The sequence below is a fragment of the Aquarana catesbeiana genome, linkage group LG04 (genome assembly GCF_042186555.1).
Source record: "Aquarana catesbeiana isolate 2022-GZ linkage group LG04, ASM4218655v1, whole genome shotgun sequence".
Taxonomy (NCBI): domain Eukaryota; kingdom Metazoa; phylum Chordata; class Amphibia; order Anura; family Ranidae; genus Aquarana; species Aquarana catesbeiana.
In genome coordinates this window covers 311,153,012-311,173,425 of record NC_133327.1, presented here as the reverse complement: position 1 = coordinate 311,173,425, position 20,414 = coordinate 311,153,012, and the positions used below count along the sequence as shown (strand labels likewise).

At 36.7% G+C, this 20,414-nt stretch overlaps 1 protein-coding gene across 1 annotated transcript in view; it reads right to left on the bottom strand.

The window, feature by feature from the left end:
- The window catches only part of LOC141140045 (CD109 antigen-like), a 121,121-nt gene that overhangs the window by 32,883 nt on the left and 67,824 nt on the right, over positions 1-20,414 (bottom strand). The window contains exons 19-22 of the mRNA XM_073626807.1: positions 18,298-18,415; positions 16,344-16,457; positions 14,540-14,755; positions 11,235-11,385 (exon numbers count right to left, since the gene is read on the bottom strand). Coding sequence (XP_073482908.1) covers positions 11,235-11,385; positions 14,540-14,755; positions 16,344-16,457; positions 18,298-18,415 — 599 coding nt within the window. The remainder of the gene's footprint in view (positions 1-11,234; positions 11,386-14,539; positions 14,756-16,343; positions 16,458-18,297; positions 18,416-20,414) is intronic.

The window sequence follows — 20,414 nt, the reverse complement described above, 5'->3', positions numbered from 1 at the left end:
CATTTTTTTATGGAAAACACAAAAGCTCAATTTGAGCCTACTTGTCATAAATGTTTTTATGTGTGCATAGACTCTCAAATCCCCATACCACCAACCATAAAAATAAATACCAAAAATCAAAAAACAGAAAGAAAAAAACAACAAAAAAGGAAGGGGGACCCCTTCCATACGCGCTTCCTTCACAGTTCCTTATATTCATATGTGGTGAAAAGATAGATCACAGGTACAGTCTTAAAATATCTGAGGTGCTGCAATCTTTCCAAGCCCCCAATTTATCTATGAATTTGGGGTATTTCTCTTGTAGGCTCACTGTCAATTCCTCACGCATAATATACGCATAATTTAGTTCAGACCCCCTTTTTTAATACTGGGAATGACACTAGAATGCCAATGTCTGGGTATAATATCCCTGGCTGCAGCAAAGATAAAGCATATTGGACCCTTCTTGGCCATTTGTAGTGATCCTGGAAAGATAGAATGTAAGGCCAGTTCTGGTAGTTCATGTGGCTTATTACCTGTAACATGTGCTGTAAGTTTAAATACAGCCTTCCAGTATGGTTTCACACGACCATCACAGATGCAACATTGCGCCAAGTTCCTTGCCACAACACCAGCAACTAGATGAAAAGTTAGACAACATGTTTTGTACTCTGTCAGGACATCGATTGATACCACCTAGATAAGATTTTATAATTCCTCTCTTGTATATAAACTGAGAGGCTTGATTTATATATTTAAAAAAAAGATTTTTCCCAATCCTCTGATGAAAGCGCGTGGCCTAATTCTCACTCCCAGTCCCTGATATACAGGACTGTGGATATATGATTTCAGCACTATTATTGTTGTGGATATATGATGTGGACACTAATATTATACACTATTGATATTGTGGATAGATAGATTTTAGGTAAGGAGTAGCACTGTCTGTGAAGAAGCCTTTCTGCACATGGAGGTTAAACCTCTTTCCCTCCAGATGTAATGAGTGCCCATTTGTCCTGAAAGTGAATAACTCAACACCAAGTTAATTATACGGACCACTTACTGTATGTATAACATGGTGATTATATCACCTCCATATTCAAAAGGAAATACATTCAGTTCATCTAATTTTTCCTCATAGCTAAGCTCCTCCATAGCTCTTATCAATTTGGTTGCCCTTCCTTGCATTTTCTCCAGTTCTCTGATATCCTTTTGGTGAACAGCTGTCCAAAACCAAACTTTATATTCCAGATGAGGTCTTACTAATAATTTGTACAAGGGCAATACGATGTCTTTCTCTCTGAGTCTATACCTCTTTTAATACAAGAAAGTATTTTGCTTGCTTTAGAAACTGCAGCTTGGCATTGTATGTTATTAGTAAGTCTATGATCTACCAGGACACCCAGATCCTTCTTGACCATTGACTCCCCTAGCTGTTCTCCTCCTAAAATGTATGATGCATGAATGTTTTTTGCCCCCAAGTCCATAACTTTACATTTATCAAAATAAAAGCTTATTTGCCACATAGTTGAACAATTAAATAGTGCATTGAGGTTGGCTTGTCAGTCAAGACATCTTGTAAAGATGTTAGTCTACTCTGCAAACATCAAACAACAGTTATTAAAGAGTCTCTAAAAATGTGAGACAATGGCTTTTTGCAAATAACAGAGCTCAAGACTTTGAGGACATATGGGTTTAAAGCGGGGGTCCACCCACACCACCAAAAAAAATAAATATTAAAAGCCAGCAGCTACAAATACTGCAGCTGCTGACTTTTAATACATGGCCACTTACCTGTCCCAGGGTCCAGCAATGTCGGCAGCTGCTGCCGCCATCCTAGGTGAGGGTATCAGGAAGTGAAGCGTTGCGGCTTCACTTCCCGGTTCCCTACTGCGCATGCGCGAGTCGTGCTGCGCGTCCCAAGCGGTCCCCGCTCTCTCCTGGGAGCTGTGTGTTTCCCAGGAGACAGCGCGGTGGGGACGGGAAGAGGCGTAGACTCCCATGGGAGTCTATGACGGAAGTGGGTGCAAATACCTGTCTTAGACAGGTATCTGCACCCCCCTCCCCCCTGAAAGGTGCCAAATGTGACACCGGAGGGGGGAGGGTTCCGAAAAGCGGAAGTTCCATTTTTGTGTGGAACTCCACTTTAAGCCATTTGGTTCAGGTGCTTTATTCATCTTTATTTTGTCTAAATGCTTCTGAGCTACATCAGTTTATACAAAGCTGAAGAAGGTATTTAATAAATGTGCTTTCTTTTTTTTCCCCTAGACACCACAAAATTATCTTGTAAAGGGCATGAACTTTTTACTATCAAGATATTTGAAGAATCTTTTGGGGTTTGTCCTAGTTTCTTTGGCAACCTTTTTTTTCTTATTATTTTTTTTTTCTTATTATTTATAATGTGCCTATCCTTGAACATTTCAATATTTGCACAGGAAATTAAAACATTTGTGAATTCTCCTTCCTAAGTGTGGGCTGTTTTTTTCTTTTTGGTCTGTTATAGTCCTGATCTTCAGTTGCAAAGTTGATATATGCAGGCTATGTTGAATATTTCCAGAGAAGAATAAAATGTGCTAGGCTTAGATCCAGCAAGAGGATGGATTGGGGGCAAGGGGAGGGCATTGTATGTGTGCCAATAACAGCAGGGGTAGGATAGATACTCCCCAAAAAATGTTCCTTCCTTTGTACAGATTTTCACTTTATGCACTAGTCTGTTCAATAAAATGGGGAAAAGATTAACATACAGAAACCTGTAGCAACCAGATTTCATCTTTCTTTATGTTAGCATCACGAGGAACATACAAGCTCATTTTTGATATGTCGCTACTGGTTACTTAACACTAAACTCCCTCCAAAAACAAACTTTGAACATTTGCACTGTAAAAATATATTACCGGAGGGCAGGAGGCGGAGCCTAGCAGAGCAGACATGCATTGTTAGAGCTCCACACCGCTGAGGAGAGAAGAGAAGGACAAAGCGGAGCCTGCAGGCTCAAAAGGTATCCATTTGAACCTTTTTGCCCCAGGGAACAAACTGTGAAAGTTTGGGCAGGAAATATGGTACTGGGAGGAAACCGTGGCAGAAATAAAAATCACCTCACAAAGAGCTCACAGGCACTCACTGCAGCTGAAGCAGCTCCAGTCACCTCACAAGATACAGCATCAGGGCGCTCTCACAGACAGAAAATGTCACAGCAAGACTCTCCATTTGAGTCAGATACAGAACAAATCCTCTCACAAACTTCTCCACAAGCCTCCTCAGTATCCCCAGTAATATTATTACAATTTGAAAAGATGCTTCATAAGGCTTTAAAACAAACCTCAGACCAAATAACAAAAAGCCTAACCAAAGAAATAAGAGAGCTGGGAAACCGCACCGCAGCCTTAGAAATAAAAATGGATGAAATTGAAATTACAACCCAAGAAAATATAACAGAATTGGAACAATTAAAAAAAGAGAATTTAATACTTCAAACTAAGCTCGAAGATTACGAAAATAGAGCCAGACGTTCAAACTTGCGCATAAGGGGAATACCTGAAACTGTGACAGACCTGCAATCTACTATTACTGCTCTATTACAAGAACTAAAGCCAGATATCCCTATTGAACGTTTAGAACTGGACAGAGTACACAGAGCCCTCACAGCCAAAAAGAAAGATGGACCCCCACGTGATATAATCACAAAATTTCATTATTACAGAACGAAAGAACAAATACTAATTGCTGCAAGAGAAAAAAAGGAACTTAATTTTCAAGGACACAATTATCAAATTTTTGCTGACCTATCCCAACTTACTATTACTAAAAGACGATCCATGAAACCCCAACTAATGGAACTGCAACGCCACAACATTATGTATCAATGGGGCTTCCCCTTTTCAGTCAGATTTAACTACCAAGGTACAATTTACAGAAGCAGATCAGCAGATGAACTACAACAAACCCTTTTAAAATTAAATCTGACAGAACCCACAAGCAGCAACACTCCCACACGCAGAAGAATGGCGTCATCTTCACCTTCAGGCAGCACCCAGAAAATTTCAGAACAAAATGGGAATCATCATTCTCACAAAAGAGGCCGTTATGCCACATCATCCATGGACCAAGAAGATTCAATGGACTGACATCCTAATTCCTAATATCTCTTCATTTATTATACTAAGAGATGGTTCTCTATAAAAAACCTATATTTATAACTGAATGTAACTGCATTCTGATAGTCACACACTGTGTGGGATCATGTTACATTCCAGTTATATTTCTTATTACTTCTGATTCATATAGCCTTAGAATATATAAGTGAAATAAGGAAATTCTTGTTCAGTTATATATTATCAGGTAATAACAATAGATTTATTACTTTTTAGGACAAATATGTTCAATAATCCAGAAGTAATGGAAGCTTTTTCTTTCTTTTCTTAAAACAAATATATTATTACCTAACTAGTTCCTAGAATTATGTTTTTGTTTATTCTAATCTGAAGCAATACAACCTCAATTTTATGAGTTAACATATCTAAACAGTTACATATGAATAAAATGTGTAATTGTTTACTCTAAAAGGGTTAAAATCCCAAAATAATTCAAACTATCTTCATCAATACCAAAGTTATTAACAGTACCTTTCTAACTGAATTATTTAGCCTAGGGCAAGACTAACCATATACAACCACCCTGGAATAAATAATTTCAACAAAAACTATATTCTGCACTCCAATTAATGAAACATCATTTTGATGTCTTTTGACATAGCACTTCTCTCCTGTAAGCGGAAGATCCGTGTACCCCCATTAGCCCTCCTCATTCTCCCAACCATATTATGTGGGAGTGTGACGAAGGCACTTATTCCCCTGAGAGAGATATTTATTCTCTTTCACGGGTAAATTGTGATTACTTGCAAAAAATAATTTATACAATGTATCATCTAATCTCATATGTTTTTTGTTTACTCTTTACTCCAGAATTCACTGGTTTCTTTTCTATCTATTCATCTCTTCAGTCCACACAGGTTGATCTGCGCAGTCAGCTCTGCATAACAAAAAGTAAGTCAAAACTATTTGATCTATTGCCATGGCACCACTGAATATACTTTCCCTGAATGTTCAGGGAATAAATGTCCCTCAAAAAAGGACCAAAGCCTTCCGTACTTTCCATAACAAGAAGGCTCACATAGTATGCCTCCAAGAAACACACTTCACCAAAGATTCTACTCCAAAATATATTTCTCCTTTTTATCAACAAATTTACACGGCTTCTGCCTGTACCAAGCAAAGGGGAACTCTAATTGCATTTCACCGATCCACACCATTCACCTTATCATCAGAAATTAAAGACCCAGAAGGTAGATACCTGATACTCATGGGTTATATAATGGATACAGCAATCACGGTGATTTCCTACTACGCTCCTAACAAACAACCTACACCATTCCTCTCACATATATTACAAGTGATTAATACACACAAAATAGGAACAGTGATAATGTGTGGGGATTCGAACCAGGTCCTCCTCCCATTTCTAGATAAATCACCTTTTACACCATCCAAAATAACCTCTAGATTACCTTTTTCTCAACTTCTTTCCAAATACAATCTGGTAGATTCATGGAAAGAAAGTAACCCAATGAAAAAGAAATTCACTTATTTCTCGCACCCTCATCAAACCTTCACCAGAATAGATCATATTTTTCTAACAATAGGAATGATACCAGAAATTATTGCATCAGATATAATTCCGATTCCGTGGTCTGACCATAATGCAGTATACACTACTATAGCCTCAGCCATACCAAAAGCGCATGACCCAACGTGGTACTTACCGGACATAATGCTCAAACACCCACTACATCAGATGGCCATTGAACAAGCTTTAAAGGAATACATATCAATTAATAATACAACAGACATCTCCCCAATAACACTGTGGGAAGCTCATAAGCCTGTCTTGCGTGGTACAATACAAAGACAAATGGCACTATTTAAACGGGAACGCAAAAATCTAGCAAAAAAACTAGAACTCAATTTTAATGCAGCCTACATATCATTTCAAGATAATCCATCTCAGAGTACAAAATCTCATCTGGAAAAATCTAGATTGGAATACGATCTATTTCTCACTGAGTCAGTTGATAAATCCCTCAAACACTCCAAACACAATTTCTACATGAATACAAACAAACCAGGTACATATTTGGCTCGGGCATTAAATTCAACTAACAAATCTTTCAAACCAATACGTTTGAAATTATCAAAAAATGTTTACACTTGTAATCCAGTTAAAATAGTCCATAAATTTCACTCACATCTCGCAACTTTATACAAGACAAACAATGAATTTAATCCTACAGAAGCTGAATCCTTCTTCTCAAAAATAACCTTACCTGAGTTATCTCAGAATCAAAAAAGCAGTTTGGATGAGCCTATAACTATAGATGAAGTTGCTAACGCCATAAAAGACCTAAAACTTAACAAAAGACCAGGCCCAGACGGCTACTCGGCTTTATACTATAAAACATTCTCAGAAATACTCTCTCCCATTCTCACTGAAACTTTTAACAAACTTCTAGATGGACATTCTTTTCGGCAAGAAACACTAATGGCAATTGTTTGTATGATCCCAAAACCCCTTTCTGATAATACTTCCTGTGTAGATTATCGGCCTATCTCTCTGTTAAACCTCGATATTAAATTATTAGCAAAAATAATAGCAAAACGCCTCAATAGCATTATAGGAAAATTAATACATAGAGATCAAGTAGGCTTCATGCCAAATAGACAGGCAGGCGATAATATACGCAGGGCAGTGTTATTGGCACATATTGCTAAAAAACGGAAAATCCCTTTATGTTTTCTATCTCTCGATATTAAGAGGGCATTTGACACAGTATCCTGGCAATATATGCAATATTCATTACAAAAATGGGGTTTTGGACCCCACTTTTTAACATGGATCAAAGCATTATATAATAAACCCAAAGCCTATATAAAATATGCTGGATACAAATCTGAAGCCTTTAATATCGAAAGAGGTACCAGACAGGGTTGCCCATTATCTCCCTTATTATTTGCCCTTATACTCGAACCCATGGCCCAATACATCAGAACAAACCAAACTATAACTGGCATTGAAGTAGGAGGTATTACACACAAATTATGTATATTTGCAGACGATATATTACTTTTTCTATCATCACCACAGGTCTCTGGTCCTAACTTAATACCAGCTCTTGATGGATTTGCAGCCCTATCCGGCCTTATGATTAATTCTAAGAAATGCCTAGTGCTTAATATTTCACTCACAAACATGGAATTGATCCCGGCTAGGGCTGCACTCCCATTCACATGGGCAGAAAAATCAATCCCATATCTTGGAATTCATTTAACAGCATCTCATTCTGACTTATTCTCAACCAATTATCCTCCTGTATTAAGACAGATCACAAATCTAATAAAACAATGGTCGCAACTTCCTTTATCCTGGATAGGGAAGATTAATGCAATCAAAATGACTATTCTACCCAAATTGCTTTATCTATTCAGAGTCCTCCCTATTCCAATTCCTTCCTATTTTTTGAGAATAGTACAAAAAAGAGCAACTTCGTTTATATGGGGCTCTTCTAAACCACGTATACCTATACACACACTACATCTTCCCAAAAATAAAGGAGGCCTGGGATACCCTAATTTTACTAACTACTACAGAGCAGCACATTTGGCCAGTCTGTCCAAATACCATGCAAAACAGGAAATACCATTATGGGTATTTATAGAGGCTTCAGAAAATGACCCTCTATTAATATCAAATTTATTATGGCTTGATCCTAAAGACCGCTTTAAAATTCATAATCCCATAACTAAACACTTCTTATCTCTCTGGGATAAACTAAAAACCAAATATCAGTTACAATCTCCACACAATCCTCTCCTTTCTTTTATCAGAAATCCGGCCTTTTATCCAGCATGGATCTACCCAAATTCTTTTAAAGCTTGGACAACATCAGGCATTCAGACACTAAATGACTTCATAGCATCTAAATCATTCCTTTCATTCTCATCGCTTAGAGAAAAATATGATCTACCAAACTCTGAGATATTTAGATATCTCCAAATCAAAAATTTCTATACACCATTCCTAAAAGGGGATACACCATTATCCCAATTATCCATTTTTGAATCAATCTGTACAAAAGATCCATTTGCTAAAGGTACAATTTCATCACTTTATAATCAATTATATGGAGTAGCAAATCTTAATAGACCCTCTTACGTTCAGAGGTGGGAGGAGGACCTGGGACGAACTTTAGAAGACACGGACTGGTCTAATATATGGCTCACATCTAAGTCATCTTCACCCAACATCTTGGCACTGGAGACAAATTATAAAGTCCTAACTCGCTGGTACCTTGTACCTGCTAGAGTGGCAAAATATTCACCTAATACCTCAACTCTTTGTTTTCGAGGATGCCCAGAAATAGGCACATATTTACACATATGGTGGACGTGCCCAGTAATCCAAACCTTCTGGAAGGAAGTCTTCGTGATTGCATCTAAAATATTTAAAAAAATAATACAACCAGATCCATATTTAACTTTACTTAATCTAAAACCGGAATGGTTAACACTCTCTCAATTCAAACTTATGATCCAACTAATAACGGCTGCAAAACAAACAGTGGCCAAGGCATGGAAATCTCCTACATTGGTACTAGCAGAAACAATTCACAGAATGAATAATACAATGTCCCATGCTAAGATGGTAGCCATCGATCAAAATCAAATTCCAAAATTTGAAAAACTTTGGCATCCTTGGATAAAACAACAGTTCCTGTCAAATTTCAATGACTCTGTCCTGTTGCCATGGTAACAGATTAAAAGACTTACAGAGACACCCATGCTAAGGCTTCAAAGAGAACTAAAAAGAATAATAAGCTGACGAACGGGACAACCTTGTGGACCATACCTCTACCTTTCAACCCTTTTTCTTCTTTCTCTTTCCTTTTCTCCACCTTACGATTAAAGCTCATTATCAGAATTTATTTGACCTATATACACTCTACTTGTAAACAATATGTATAGTAGGTATAAATCATTTAAATACCTACAAAAGTAACTAAGGAAATGATATATATCTTTAATTTAGGTTTACGTGAACCCAATGTTTAATATTTGAAATTTCATGATATTTACCTATATAAACCCTACTGTAAAACAATGAGCTTACTTTATAGATCCTTGTAAACTTACTTTATGTATCTTTATGTATCTTTATAACATTGTATACTCAATAAACTTCTTTTGACAAGGAAAAGTATATTACCAATAATGAAATGGATGACATGTGTGGCTGCTTCTACTTTTGGGAAAACCTTTACTTTCATTCAGCTCATACAGTGCAATAAGTGCCAAACTTCCACAGATCATAGGGGGGGGTCACCTTTTCCATTCAGAAAAGGTAATAGACATGTGTGATTTGTTTCGTTCCGAATTAAAATTTGGACGAATTTTCTTTTTTTGGGAAATTTGGATGTATCCGAATTTCCGAATTACAATAGTACTGAGTTTAAACTAATAATAATAATGAAAACAAATTTTGGACGAAATTTGAATTCAAAAAAGTTTTCCAATTGGAATAGTTTTTAAATTCAGATTCGAAAAGTTTTTGAATTCGAATAGTTTTCCAATTTCCTAACATAACAAAATAGAATAGGAAATAAAATAAAAGAACAGAATAAACTGAAATATATTAGAAACAAATAGAATAGAATAACATAGAAAGACTATAACAATCTTCTGAAATTTGAATTTCAAATAGAATAAATTTGAATTTGAATACATAAGAAAAGAATTGAACAGAAAAAAAAAACAGAATAGAATAGAACAGACTATAATAGAATAGAAAATAATATAATAATAAAAAAACAATAGAATAGAATAGAAAGAATATTACCATATCCCAAAATTCAAATAGAATCAATTTGAATTTGAATAGAAAAGAAAAATAGAATAGAATAGAATAGAATAGAATAGGAAGATGGTTATATTCATTCTATTCTATTGTTTTTTTTTCTATACTATTGTGTTATTTTCTATTATATTCTACTCTTTTCTATTCTATTCAAATTCAAATGTATTCTATTTGCATATTGGAAAATATATATATATATATATATATATATATATATATAAAATTGGTTATATAATTATTGTTTTTTTAAATCTATTCTTTTCTATTCTATTCGAATTTCAGAAGATGGTTATAATCTTTCTATTTTATTCTATTTTTTTAATTATATTCTATTCCTTTCTATTCTATTCTATTCCATTCAATTCTGTTCTTTTATTTTCTATCCTATTTTGTTCTGTTTTACTCTATTATATTATAGTCTTTTATTTTCTGTTATAGTCTTTTCTATTCTATTCAATTTTATTAATTTTATTCCTTTATTTTCTATTCTATTTTATTCCCTTTGGAAATTGGAGAACTATTCAAATTCATAAACTTTTCGAATTTGAAAACTATTCGTATTCGAAATCTATTCGACTTTTCAAAACTTTTCGAATTGATCTGAATTTGAATTTTAAAAATTTGAATCGATTCGAAAACGAATAAATGAAACAAATTCCGAAAATGAATTAAACAAATGAAACAAATTTAAACGAATTTATGTGAAAATTAATTAAAATGAAACAAATGTTTTCGTTCTGTACATGTCTAAAATGTAATGCACTCTGTTCACAGAATACAGGGCGTTCTGTAATTGGAGGACGGGAGACTGGTCATCCACACCCCCTCCATTCAGAGAATGCTTTGCATTCTGTAAAAGAATGCAGGATGTTTTCTGAATAGAAGAGTTACCCGTGAATGACCCGCTAATATCTGTGTACTTCAGCCAGATCTGTAAGTTTCAGCGCTTACTGTACTGTATGAACTAAATGTATGTACTAAATGAACTAAATGAAGGCGAAATTTCTTTCCCTAACACAGAAGCAGCTGAATATGTTCCATATTTCATTAGTGGTAATTTATTTGTACAGTGCACATGTTCAAAAATAGTTTATGGAGGGAGTTTAGTTTTAAGTAACCAGTAGCAACGTATCAAAAATGAGCTACTTTCCTGGTAATGCTAACATAAAGAAGGATGAAATATGATGAAAGAGATGAAAATATTTTTTGGTCTCTAATACTTGACATATTCTAAATAAAATAACTTAAAAATAACAAATAAAATAACAATTTCCAAAAAAAGGGTGTCTTACCAATAATATTTATATATGCCTCCTCACTTCCTTCCACCACATCAGGGGGGAAAGTAAATGATAATATTTTTGTAAGGGGGAAATTGGGACCGGTAGTGGTTTTTAAGTCCAAAATGGCAGACTGTGAATTATACATCTTCACTCCTTCAGCCTAAAGACAGATAGACAAAACACGGTAAAGGGTTTTGCATTGTTAGTACCTGCAGTGTATCGTTAAAGGGGCAGATAAAACCAGTGAGCATGCTAGTATCTTACTATACTAAAGCTTATAATAAGGCCATTTCACACCAGATGCAGTTCCATGCGCTTTTTCTTTCTGCACTAGGGCCAGTTCACACCATAGAAACGCAGTCTGGATGTGCTCCAGATGATTTTTTGCATGCGTGTTTTTGATGCGTTCCAGTGCGTTTTTGATGCGTTTTTTGGAGCATTTATGATGCAGTCCAGTGCATTTTTCCCCCCTTTTTTTCCCTTAACCTTAAATAAGAACAGGGGTGTTCCAGTGCATTTTTGGTGCATTTCACACCAGATGCAGTTCTGTGCAGTTCTGTGTGCTTTTTTTCTGCACTAAAAATGCATGCACAGTGTTTTCCATGTATTCCAATGGCTCTAGTTCACACCATGCAGTCAGTTTCCGGTGCAAAAACTGATCGGAAACTGACTAGATGGTGTGAACTAGAGCCATTGGAATACATAGAAAACACTGTGCATGCATTTTGTTCAGAAAAAAAGCGCACGGAACTGAACGGAACTGCGTCTGGTGTGAACTAGTACTTACAGCGTTCCAGTACAGTCCAGTGCAGGAAAAATGCAGCATGTTCTTTTTTTTCTGGAACTGGAACGCACTGGAACTGCAAGCACCGGTGTGAACTATGCCATTGAAAACCATATAACCTACTTTCTATGCGTTTTTGATGCAGAAAAAAAACGCACTGGACTGCATGTTTGAACTGGCCCTAAAAATGTATGCACGGTGTTTTCCATGTATTCCAATGGCTCTAATTCACACCATGCAGTCAGTTTCCGATGCAGAAACTGACCGGAAACTGACTGGAAACTGATTGCATGGTGTGAACTAGAGCCATTGGAATACTCAGATATTTTATAGCATCTGAAAAAATAATAATCTCACTGAAGTATGATGGAACAAATTACACAAGAGATAACACAGGTAATTAAACCACTTCAATACCCGCATATTGTCATATGACGTCCACAGGTGGGATCTCCCATCCTGGGCGGGCATCATATAACGTCTTCAGCTTGCCGGCGGTATAGGGGAGCCTATGCTCATGCCCGGCGGATGCAATGTATGCCAGGCACCCGCGTTTGCTGGTGACAGAGCAGGAACGTGGATCTGTGTGTGTAAACACACAGATCCACGTCCTGTCAGGGGAGAGGAGACCAATCATGTGTTCCTAGTATATAGGAACACCGATTGGTCTCCTCCCATAGTCAGTCCCATCCCCCACTGTTAGAATCACTCTCATTTAACCCCTTGATTGCCCCCTAGTGTTATATCCTTCCCTGCCAGTGGCATTTACACAGTGATCAGTGCACATTTATAGCACTGATCGCTGTATAGAAGTCAATGGTCCCAAAATAGTGTCAAAAGTGTCCGATCTGTCTGCCGCAATGTCACAATCACAATAAAAATCGCAGATCACCACCATTACTAGTAAAAAAAAATAATAACAAAAATGCCATAAATCTATCCCTTATTTTGTAAGCGCTATAACTTTTGCGCAAACCAATCATCAATATATACTTATTGCATTTTTTTTTTACTAAAAATATAGAAGAAGAATGCATATCGGCCTAAACTGAGGAAACATTTTTTTTTTTTAATTGGGATATTTCTTATAGCAAAAAGTAAAAAATATTGCTTTTTTTTAAAAATTGCCGCTCTTTTTTTGTTTATAGTGCAAAAAATAAAAAACGCAGAGGTAATCACATACCACCGAAAGAAAGCTCTATTTGTGATGAAAACAATTATAAAAAATTCATTTGGGTACAGCGCTGCATCAGCTCCAGGTCAATGAATTAGAAACCACTGATGATGATAGCCAAGCAATTAGAAAAAAAAGATCATCAGTGGTAGTCTACTCATTTGCTCCAATACAGGTTTCTTTTAAAGTGACTGTGGTGCTAAACTGAAAGTTTAAATAAAAGCTTTCCCTATAAAGAAGATCGTGGATACTTATCCCACTGACCCAAGCCACGAAACACCGCTCTTATGAAAAAACTTTCCCCCAAAGTCTTTTCAGAAATGGTCATTTTTGTGAGTGTTGATGTCTTGGTCCCTTGCTGTACATAGTGAGTCCTCCCACCCACCAACCCCTACATCACTACAGGGCCCATTGGTGACCTTAAGGTAGACAAGAGGAACCGGTGAGTGTGAAAGGTGTCCAAGAAATCACTACTCCTAGTAGTGTCAGTTTTTGAAGAGCCTTCAAGGTGCAATCCCTCTTTCATAGAGCAACATTAACATTGGGAGAGAATGCAAATCTTTATTATGGAGAACTTTAGAAAGCCTTACAATTCCCCTGGTCTCTCACTGAGCAAAGCTTGATGTGTGAGAGGTCAATTACCAGTCCTGAGTGCTGTCACATGAAGGCAACCTAGCAGTGTTTTTAAAAGCTAGTATTTTTCATAGGCCCTTTTTCAGGTGTTTCAGTGTGAATCAGGGAGGCCACATGCTATTATCAGATTTTCTGACTACCTCCCTACCTCCATCATAAATGTTTGCTCCCCCTGGCCTCCTAAAAATGTGGTGCTAGGTCAATATTTGCACAGGATTTGCATAGGCAGTGTATTAATAACTTAGATTTCTGCTTACATTCAGTACACATGTCCACAAGTGATTCATTTTATGTTATGCATTAACATGCATTAACCCTGATTAACTAAAGGAATAGGGAATTTTACTTTTAAAGTGAAATTTAACTTTGCAAAGTGATTTTTTTCTTATCTTAGTGAATGAGGTAAAACAAAGAGAAAACTTTCTTTGCAAGAAATACTCAACAACGTTCAAAGAAAATGAAACCATTTTTTTCTTGCATGATTGATGGTTGAAGACAGCACATCAAAAACAAAATGAAAATTCACTTTGCAAAGAGAAAATTACCAGTAATTTAGCTTGATGAATGGGGTAAAGTAATGTAGACTTTTTTTTTTTTTTTTTGCACACAATTAGGTTTTCTTTTCACAGTGAATTTTTACTTTCTTTCACCTCATTCACTAGGATAAATGAAAAATTTGTAAATCAACCCCATAAATTATATTCTAGCAATTTATGTATTTACCTTTACTATTACTTTCCCAGTAACAATGTCAGAAGCTTCTCCTTTGGAAATTGTTTTAACTGTTATTAGGATCTCTCCCAATATTTTTGGTCTGATTGGAAACAGGCAAGTTTTTCCTTCCATATCGGGAATATCCAGAGTCTGTTGGTTTACTGTACTTGCATTATTGGACACTACAACTTCAAATGTGTCACTTGGCTGCACAGAAACAAGAACCTGCAAATGTAGATCAATTTTTTATTAAATGTGTTTTCTATTTTAACAAGTTATGTCTGTAACACCTATTTTTACATATGCTAAAAATATATTTTTGATACATCTCTTCTGAACCTGCCAGAAGCCTTGTTATTACTAATGCTTCTTTCACACTGGGGCAGGGGGGGCATTATCGGTAAAGCGACGCTAATTTTAGCAGCGCTTTACTGCTGTTATAGCGGCGCTTTTTGGCTGTTAGTGGGGCACTTTTAACCCCAGTTAGCGGCCTAATAAAGGGTTAAAAGTGCCCGCAAAACGTTGCTGCTGAAGCACTTTGCAGGCGCTTCGGCAGCAGTGCCCATTGATTTCAATGGCAGGGGCAGTGGAGGAGCGGTGTATACACCGCTCCCACACCACCCAAAAGATGCTGTTTGCAGGACTTTTTCTAATGTCCTGCAAGCGCACCACTCCAGTGTAAAAGCCCTCAGACTCTCACACTGGGACTGCAGGGGAGGAGTTTTTCAGGTTCTTTACAGGTGCTATTTTTAGCCCAAAAGTGCCTGAAAAACTCCCCAGAGTGAAAGGGGTCTCCGGCCTACTATGGTGGAAACTGTGTAAATACTACTCCTGTGTAATAACATTACATTCATTGTTTTATGGAAAAGGAATTGAATTCTGACGCCGCGTACACAGGAGCGGAGTGTCCGACAGAAAAAGACTGACAGAATCTTTTCATCGCATATTCCAATCATGTGTATGCCTCATTGGACTTTTTTTTTTTTCGAAAATTCTGACGGACCTAGAAATAGAACATGTTTTAAATATTTCCGACAGAACCAATTCCTATCGGGTAAACCGCTCGTCTGTATGCTGTTCCGATGGACCAAAAATGACGCATGCTCTGAAGCAAGTACAAGACGGAAGCTATTGGCTACTGGCTATTGAACTTCCTTTTACTAGTCCCGTCCTACGTGTTGTACGTCACCGCGTTCTGGACGATCTGAATTTGGTGTGATCGTGTGTACGCAAGACAGTTTAAGCAGAATTCTGTCCGAGTTCCGTCGGAGAAACCTTCGGATTTTATACCAACGGCAAAACCAGTCATGTGTACGCGGCATTAGAGAGGATTTTCTTCACTTTGGCATGATTTCTTCTCACTTCCTGTTGTATCAGCAGAATAGGAACTGAAGGGAACTGCAGGGAAATCTGGCAAATAAACCTAACATTGATTTTAATAGATACTTACTATATCCAAAATGGGTGAAACAATATCTGGCTTTAAATATGCTTTAATGAATACTTACTAAAGGTAACCCATAGTGGTAGGCATCTTTTCAATTCCTGTCCTAAAATACCTTCACAGGCAGCCTATTTATTTTAATGAGATTCCAAAGCAGCACAACAGACTAAAGATCAGACTTCTGCTATTTGTTCTAATGCAGTACACTACACTGTAGTGCGTTGCCATACAATGCAGTGCATTGCACTAACCATGTAATGTGAATTAAATGAAATGTGAAAGTTTCAATCAAAAGTGACCAAGGAAGACTAAGTAAAATTATCTTGTATTAATATAAAATACACAGACCAAATTCATTATATACAATACCTCTATTGTTTTGTTCAAATGGTTGAATAAAATAACTTCCAGAATGAATATTTCACCTCTAATTACTGAATAAGGAAGATTCAGAGTGAGAGACACATTCTGATATACTTGGAGCTGTGTGAAAAAGTAAAGCAATAAAATTGTAATAAACCAGACAATATTAATCTATCATCTTTTCAAATATTATGAACAAAAAGTAAGTAGTCCTGTATGTTCAGGAACATCAGATCCAGATTGTGTTGTAAAAACTTTATATAAGCTTATAAGCAAAGCAATATCTCCCATTAACTGTTTTCATATCATTTTTAGAACTGTTCGCTGAAACCTTAAGCTGATACAAAAAAAGATTGTTGGATAGGACAACTCCAACTGTTTCAGGTAGCTAGCTATTCAGAAGAAATCGTATGCCAACATGCTGTTTATATGTGCCACTGACTGTAAAGAAATATTTTGATTTTCAATATATAGTATGATAGGAGTACAGTACTGGCTACCACAATGTAAATGCAGCATGTGATGCTGGGACAGTCTGCTTTAGCAAACATAGGGTGCCAGAAAGCTCAGGACACATAGCACAAATGAGCTATCCAAATACAGGTGGATTCTGCCCACACTTAGGACCCATTCATAACTTTGTGTTGTGCTAATGCATGTTACTAAAATGCATAGTAATGCATGTTACATGTGTTCGTTTGCTGTGGTGCCATTCATTCACCTTTACAATTTATGTGCGCTGCACAATGTGTTCATTGCAGTGCTCTGCAAATAAATTGCAACCTGCGCAATTTCCTCATGCATTAAGGTGCATCGAACCCCTTCCTTTTAAAAGAGTCTGCCTAATGCAGTCTGCCACAACCCACCTTAATGAATAAAAATATGTGCATTACAGCACACGCATTGATATGTGAATGGGCCCTTAGTGAGGGAGCCTGTGTAAATCATTGTTGTTGGATCAGCATTTAAGGAGGACACCTTATGAGTGAGTGTTCAGGATAAATTGCCTAATTAAGCAATTGTGTAGAAAAACAACAAAAAACACAAAGTCACTTATGCAGTAGTACCTCATAAAGACGGTGGTAATAAAGAGGTGCTTGAACTATTATTCAGCAAAATGGCTCTTTGAAATTTATGTCTGAAACTACTTAGCAGTAATTATAGATAAGTCAGGGCCTTAAGGATTATGTATTTTAGAGTTCATCATTTCAAAGTTACTCATGGTCTACAATTTTTTCTTCAGCCCACATTCTTCTTTTTGTTTCTGTGAAATCAGAATTAGAGTGTGGAATAGTGGCCCTAAATAGAATAGTTTAAGTCAAAGTGGAACTGAACTTGGAAAAAAATGCTGACTGGTAGGATTTTCATGACAGAATAGATTCTATTGGTATTTTCTATCATAAGTACTAATGTTCCCTGAGCCACGTTTACATAGCAGAGGTCTGTGCCATGATGATGTGTCCCTGTCCTCATGTGTGGGATTGACTTCAACACGGCTCAGCCAATCAAGTGGCCAAACAGTCCCAGCCCAGAAGGAAGACCAGCAGAAGATGGAAGCAACCTCGACCAGCGGGTACACTGACAACACAGTGCTAGAGGGGACCGTTTGTCAGGTAATTCTGCCATAATGTGGTAATATGTGGGACATACTAGCACATTATGGCTAACAGCTTCTGAGGGCCCATAAATTTAGCAGAATTTGATTTTGCATGAGAAGACAACATTTATCTTTTGTTAAATGTTTTCACTCAAAATTCAATATTTCTAAATGGATTAAACTGGAAAATTAAATTGTGTGAATTTTGTGTAAAACTTTTATAAACAGACCCCAAAGTATTCATTTTACCCTGTTAACAAAAATATTCAGTCTTATAAAGTAAGTTTGGTAAGTTCATAGATAACCCTACTGTAAAATCTGATACCATTTTACATTCTAAAATCTTTCTACACTCTATATCACCTCAGCTGGTTTTTCTGTAAATCCCAATCCAAATGTGTTGGAAAGAACAAATGCACTGGCCAACCATGATGTCATTGTGTCAGGAACAGATAGTGGTAGTTTAAAAGTATTCCCAGAACTGTAGAATAAACAAAATAAATTAATAAAAGAAACTGTTTTAAAAAAAAAAGCATTTACTTTTGTTGACAAAACTTATAGGGCGGGATTAGGTGACATCATCACGCTATGTAGCTGGGTAGTTTAAGACCTCCAAGAGAGTCCATAACGTATCAACTAGGTCTGAGGACTGGTGTGACTATGTATACCTGATTACATATTCCTGCATTGCACTCATCGGATGAGAGTAATAATTCACAAAAAGCTCCTGATACATACAGGTACTTTTTTGGATAATCTACATGGATACAAGGATAATCTACAAAAAGCTTCTCAGTATAATAACTTGAAACAATCTCCCCCTTTTTACAGCTTTATTAAAAGCTGCATTATCCTTGTTTGTTTGCAAGCAAAACAAAATAGATGTTAAACTTGACCAATATGGCATGAGTAATACAAGCAATGCCCTAACCTGATCCCAGTAAGAAATACATTTGACTTTGAGGATTACTTTTTCAAAATGAAGATGTTTTAGAACCATACAGCACAGTGTCCATAGTAAAAAGCTGCTCCAGGTGTATAAAGATAAGGCTGATTGGAGTATCTTGCAGAGTGCTAGCCCCAGCCCGCCTCTGTGGGAAACTTGGAAAGAAGAAAGAAATGGCTGCACATCCAGAACTTCCGATTGCCTTTTATTTTGTTTCACAAAGATAACACCAAAGACACCAAATTGTGGTCACGTAGAAGCGTTTCACACATACATCTTGTGCTTAATCATAATGATGGTAGTGATTAACCTCTCTGACTGTATTCCTGAGTTTGGCTCGGGGTGGATTTTCAGCACCAAAAGCGGTAACCCCGAGCCACACTCAGGATTGCATCACAGGATCCAGGTACAGCAAACTTACCTTGTCCCCAGGATCCTGCGATGTCTCCCCGCTCTGTGTGCGAGCCGTCCTCCGCTTGATTAATCACAGCGCCGAGCTCTGCGACGCACGGAGACGGAGAACGACGCCAAATTCAAAAAGTAAAAAACACAATACATATACAGTACACTGTGATCTTACATATTACATTACTATATCAATTTATTTCACATCCCTTTTGTCCCTAGTGGTTTGTCCAGTGCCCTGCATACAGTTTTATATTATAAATACTGTTCTTTTTGCCTGGAAACTGGAGATTGTCCATAGCAACCAAAACCGTCCCTTTACATCAAAAGTGGTTTTAGACCAGCTAGAAAACAGCGATAATAAATTAGAATCACTTGCAGAATTGAGTGGTAGTGATTTGTGGGGAAATTAGTCATCAAACCCTGAAAGTAATGAAAGCGACAATTCTGCAATTTCAGTGTTTTTGATTTGATTACATTATTAAATAATTGTTATTATTATTTGTTATAATTATTTATAGTTATTTATTATATTATAATTTATGATTTCGTGTTTCAAACTTTATCATACCCAGGATGTCTACTAGAATCTTGTTTGGACAGATTTAAGTGAGTTATTCCTAAGAATTACAGGCCTACAATATAAAACGCCAAATTTTCATGCAAATTAATTGTACCGCTTTGAGCATCAAAAATCTGAAATAATTATACCGCCAGGGAGGTTAAGCACAAGATGTATGTGTGAATTGTGACCACAGTTTGGTGTCTTTGGTGTTATCTTTGTGAAACAAAATAAAGGCAATCAGAAGTTCTGGATGTGCAGCCATTTCTTTCTTCTTTCCAAGCACAGTGTCCATATTAGGATACGCCTTCATATATTTCCCACTATTCCTCCAAAACTCTGGCCCACTCCCTTAAAATTAATTTAGTCTTTTTCTGACCTAGGGGCAAATTGTTATGCTGAAAGGCATCTCATGTGCTATTATTATTATTGCAAAGTGTGGTCTATTGTGGCTAAATAATTTATTTCCATGCAAGTGTCCTTATTCGATGACATTTGATTACACTTTGTTTTATGTTGTAAGGTAGGTACAATTAGTGAGGGGACCACTGTACCTTTTATAAATAG